Source organism: Hippopotamus amphibius, chromosome 10 (genome assembly GCF_030028045.1).
Source record: "Hippopotamus amphibius kiboko isolate mHipAmp2 chromosome 10, mHipAmp2.hap2, whole genome shotgun sequence".
Classification (NCBI taxonomy): Eukaryota; Metazoa; Chordata; class Mammalia; order Artiodactyla; family Hippopotamidae; genus Hippopotamus; species Hippopotamus amphibius.
This window is the reverse complement of record NC_080195.1, coordinates 22986757-22992097: the sequence shown is the minus strand read 5'-3', so window position 1 is coordinate 22992097 and position 5341 is coordinate 22986757. Positions and strand designations below refer to the sequence as shown.

The following is a 5341-nucleotide window of genomic DNA, read 5'->3' as shown; positions in this document are numbered from 1 at the left end:
AGCTCTGACGTTGATGATGAGAGAGGACGAGGGGCGCAGCCAGCAACGCCCAAGCAATTCGGAGCCAGGGGAGCAGGGGTGTGGGTGGGGCTCTCGCGGAAACCTCCCTGGAGAAGGCGACCTCGGGGGTCCTGAAGCCGGAGGGGGTTGGGATTGGCGGGAGCAGCGTGCGCAAAGGCTTGGCCTCACGTTCCGAGGACCGGCGAGCTGGTCCGGAGCTGAGGACTGTGATGTTGTGAGTGGGGGATGCTGATGCGAGTAGGAAGGTTGGAGCCCGCGTCTGGAAGTTCTTTCTTAATGTCAGGCTGAGGGTGTTGTCCCTTCTGACACCGCCTTGCCCTCCAGCCGCCTTGCTGCCCCAGAGCTCACTTCCTACCTACCCCCGTGAGGCCTGGGATTGACTGGCCTCCTCCCCCACCCTCGCACCCCCAGTGTTGGGGCGGGGTGGGGGGGGAGGGGAGGGAACAGTCAGCTCCTTGTTATCCGGGTTGCCTTGTCACTATTTTCCTGGCTTCAGCTTCTGGAGTTGATATCTTAAGATGATGCATCTCTTTGGCTTAGGGACTGACTCGGAAGATCACAGCTTCCCTTGGCCCCAGAGGCTGCCACGGGCACCCTTGTGCCCTCTCTCTGTCCATCTCTCTGGACACGTGCTCTGTGTACTTTGCCTCTGGTGCATCTCTGACTATAAGCATGTAAAGTTGTAAATTCCTGAGGGTGGTCCGTCTTGGCGCCTCTATTGTGTTGGAGGGTAGGTAGGTTTTCCCACTTGGAACAATTGCTCTAAATATATTATAGTTATTTATCAATAATTGTAATAGATCTAAAAAAAGCCAATATAGCTGAAAAGAAAAGAACCTGAGAATGAATTGGGACTTATGTTGGAGCACTGGGTAGAAGCATGGTTTCAGACAGTGGATTGTCCGAAAGGTAAGGGAGATGTTGTGGATCTGAAAGAATCCTTTTCCAACATGTTGGAGCAGGTTTTGCACGTCAGCTTATGTGTTAGGATATGTGAGCTGCTATTACAAACTCCAAAATGGAGAATGACTCCAACGCAGTAGAGTTCATTTCTCCTGCACTGTGGTCCCAGACAGGTGTTCCTGGTCAGCGGGGCTTTCCTCCAGGCAGTGAGGAAGGGACGTGGGCTCCTCCATCGAGGCTCCACCAGCTCTAACATGCAGCTCCCAAGGTCCCCATGCTGGGTTCCCTCAAGCCAGCAGAAGGGGAAGGAAAGGGAGGAGAAGGCACACTAGCTTTAAGAACCTCAGCCCAGCGTGGCACACGCCAGTCCCGCTCCCGCTCCACGTGTGTGGAGGCTGGACACTCAACTGCGAGCCCCGGGAAGGAGCCGGAAGCGCAGTTTTGGTGAGGAGACTGGAGTGTGTGGGAATAACAGGTAGGGGAGCCTCGCTCTAAGGCTTTCCCTGAACCACCTGTTTCCATCCTTGGTTTCGCAGCTCAACTGGTCTTGTTCCGGGTCCTGCATTCTCAGGTACCTGGGACCATCCTTCTAGAGCATCTTTGGTAATCGGGACCCTGGAGGCTCACGGGCGCCATGTTTCCCTCTGCTCCTTGGCCCCTCAACCCAACCCTCTACCCCGATGTCCTCAGGAGGGAGCAGGTAAGAGAAGACCTGCCGTGTCACCTCTGAAAGGTGGCTTTTACGGCAGGAGAGCAAAGCATTAAAGCTAAGATGGGCAACCAAACTTAAGCAGCAACTCTGAATGTTATTAAAAACATTTTCAGTGAGTTTCGACTGATGTTGAAAATGGCCTTAGGTTCTAGAAAAAAGTTATTTTTTGCATTTATTGGGTGCCCTTTTTTTTATTAGAAAAGTAATATATGAATAACAGTTTAATGCTTCTCCCTGCAGTGCTAATTTCTTTTTTTTTTTTCTGGCTAAAAGTATCAAAGGGTTTATTAGTCAAGAAACAAATACCTTAACCAACACAGGTGGGTAGAAAGGAAACAAAGAAGCTGCCTACCCCAAAGTTCATACTCATTATTTAAGATTTCTGCAGTATGATGGTGCTAATATATCCTTTAATGGTAGAATGTGGTAATCACTGAATTAATTATTGCTAATGTAGTTTTCAAATGAAAGGAAAAAAAGGAAGAAAACAAACCTGACACAATCTGACCAAACACGTGTCAATTTACAATTTCAAAGTTATTTTAAAAAATACCTACATTTACACAATAGGCGCCAGGCAGCATTTTCAGACAAAAGTTCTTTTAATTTATCCTGACATGCTATAAATGAATAAATTACACTAAAGAAGTAGTTATTAAGCTTTTCTTTTTCTTGGGTCAGAAAAAGAAAAGAGTTGCACAAAAGACTGAGAGATGAGCTGCAGATAATTTCTAGAAATGGGTGGGGGCTAGGGAGGGTCAGCAATCACAAGAACCTCACACAGTGTGATGCTCTCCTAGGTTAGGAGTCAATCTGCTCAGAGCCAATTAACAAGGAGTTTAAAGAATAGCTTCATTTTGCAGTTAAACCCTTTAACGCTTTCATTCTTATTCAAAATCAGTCCAGCTGTTAGTCCGAGGCTGCAGAGAAGTTACAATACCAAGTCCTGGCAGCTGCAGCACTAGATATTGTGCCTGCAAATCATTAAAAAAAAAAAAAAAAAAGAAAAGAAAGAATGCCTTTCCGCTTCAGGGAAAAAAATTTAAATAAAAAATTTGAGAAAAAGTTATGACACTAAATCTAAAATCATTTGCAAAGGAATATTACATAACAAATGGCTTGAAGTAGTCTATTAAAAAATTGGGGAGATTTTGATTTCATAGTGAGACAGCAAGGCATTTTTTGTTTTTTAAAAAATCTCATTTCCTTACAGAAACAGTTTATAGTTTTTAATGAACTTGTAAACAAAAAAAGCTCCCATTTCAAAATAAAAACAAAATCCCAGATCATATAGATGTTTACAGTGATTACATTTATCTAAGCAACATACATACATGTTCAGTTGTAAGATGTTAACTAAATTTCTGTGACAAATATGCTTTTTCTTTTTCTTTTTTTAATACCAAGAACATTATAGAGTTAATGCAGAGTCCTAAGGATAATCTAGTAGTCACTAAGTTTTTCTTAAGTCTTCACTTTAGATGCTGTTATTTCTAGCACAGGTAAGCAGGCAGAGTCTTTCATATGCTCAAACACTGGAATCTTTGGTTGCTACCATATCAGCTGGCTTGCAAACAAGAAGCCAACCATTTTAAGAATGTTTTAAGTGAACAACTTGCAAACCCCAGGGATGGATAAACCCTAAGAATGCACAATTGTGAGCATTTACAACCATCACAACTGTGGCTGAAGACTGTTCATGCCGTTCTTCTGAAATGAGATCTCAAAGCAGTATAGTCAAAATAAAAGATTTTAACAAAAAATTGGCATATGCACAATTTCTCCACCAATTTGTGTGTCAACCATTTAGTTAACTTTTCCACTTGAAAAAATGCAGTAGAAAACTGGACACCATGTTTCACTATCTCAGTTAATATTCACAATTACAGCGGCTACAACTCAGGACACAGCATCACCAATGCTGCCCAGAGCCAGTTTATACTGAAATTAAGTTCTTTACACCAAGTAAATGGTTGCCCACAACCACTGGCTAGTGTACATATGAACTAAAATTTCTAGATTTGGGGAGAAACAAATGCTGCTCCGATCATCTGCTCTGCTTCTTCTGTTCCTTGATTCATGCTTAGAAACCTTTCATGTTACTCTTGGTTTTGTCAGTTTGCTTGCCTGTGGGGGTTTGGGCCTGCTGACCCTGCCCACTTGAAGAGGCTGCCTGCTGTGCTGCTTTCTGCTTTAACATTGTCCAATCAAATGTGTAGTCATATTGGTGATTCAGGGTCCTGAAAAGAATGTGGAATAGCTGCCTCAGGTACATGTAATCCGGGGCTTCCTCAAAGCGCAGCCCACGACAATAGTTTAAGTACAGAGCAAATTCTGCAGGAAATCCCTTACATAAAACTTCAACAGGTGTGGACATCTTCTTTTCGCTAATTTTTTCATATTTTTGCTTCTTTGTTGCAGCCTTTAGTCCTTGCCATGGCAGGCTGGTTCTATTAAAATACATCAAAACATATCCTAATGATTCCATGTCATCTCGGCGACTCTGTTCAATACCAAGACGTGCATTGATGCTAGCATACCGAGCAGTGCCAGTGAGATTTTTATCTTCTCTGTATGGTATGTGTTGCCTTGTCCTGTTGTCTCTGTACTTTTTGGCCAAACCAAAATCAATAAGGAATAACTGGTTTAATCCTGAGAAAGATGGGTCCTGAGAAGTACTAACAGTCATGCTTCTTTTCCTCTTCCCCACTGGAGAGTCTAAACACTTATTACAGTGACGCCCAATACCCATTAGGAAGTTATCTGGTTTAATGTCTCTGTGTATAAAATTCTTTGTATGCACATATTCAATTCTACTGATCATCTGGTCAGCTAACATAAGTACAGTTTTCATGGTGAACCTTCTTGAACAGAAACTGAAGAGGTCTTCGAGGCTCGGTCCAAGAAGATCCATGACTAGCACGTTGTAGTCTTTTTCCTGACCATACCACCGTATGTGGGGGATGCCAACCCCACCTTGAAGAATCTTATAGAGCTTGCTCTCGTACAGCAACTGGGGATGCCTGGCCTTCTGAGATTCTAGCTTCACTGCCACTTCCTCGCCGTTGGTGATGCTGATCGCCAGATAAATGTCCCCGAAGGAGCCAGACCCGATCTTCCGTACCAGTTTATATTTCCCTCCGACAATGAATTCGGCCTTGGAGCCGCTGCTGCTCGCCATCCTGAGAAACGAAGATGGAGGCTGGGGCTAAGCCCCGACACCTCTAAGGGGAGGACGGAGGCCTCTCGGGCTCCTTCACGGAGCAAGGCTGCGGAGGGCAGGGCGGCGGGAAACAGAAAACGCTGGCTCCTCCTCGGCGTTACGGGGCCCAGAGTCGGCCAAGAGGAACCTGATCACCGCTGCTGTCAGGTTTCTTTTTGCCAGGCCGCACATTGTTGAGGGGGTTCTCGCGGTTACCAGGCTGGGCCACTTGTTTCTGGAGGCCGCCGCTGCCTCGCTCTCGCGGCGACGTCGCGGGCTGGAAAAGGGGAGCGGTAAGTAAGAGCGGTGACACCGCTGCCGCCGGCTCCCGCCCGGAGGGACCCCTGTCCCTCCGCCGGCGCCGCCATCTTGTTACTCCGGCTCCAGCCAACACAAAACGCCCCCAGGCCTCGGGAGCCGCTTCTTCACGGCGCAGAGCACTCTGGGAGAAGCATCGCGGGCGCTAGCCCCGGAGCATCCACCAGTGCCAATTTCTTATAGTG

The 5341-nt window shown here is 46.0% G+C and overlaps 1 protein-coding gene across 2 annotated transcripts; it reads right to left on the bottom strand.

The window, feature by feature from the left end:
- Nucleotides 1-2850: 2850 nt before the first annotated feature.
- Nucleotides 2851-4891, bottom strand: LOC130830540 (casein kinase I-like). 2 transcript variants are annotated; one of them, XM_057697839.1, is made up of 2 exons: nt 3764-4868; nt 2851-3727 (listed from the first exon to the last, which is right to left on the bottom strand). In XM_057697839.1, the coding sequence occupies exons 1-2, from the start codon at nt 4815-4817 to the stop codon at nt 3720-3722; spliced, it is 1062 nt and encodes a 353-aa protein (XP_057553822.1). In that variant the 5' UTR covers nt 4818-4868; the 3' UTR covers nt 2851-3719. The 2 variants fall into 2 exon arrangements, with proteins under 2 accessions (XP_057553822.1, XP_057553821.1); XM_057697838.1 differs by having other exon boundaries at nt 2851-4891.
- Between the last annotated feature and the right edge of the window lie 450 nt (nt 4892-5341).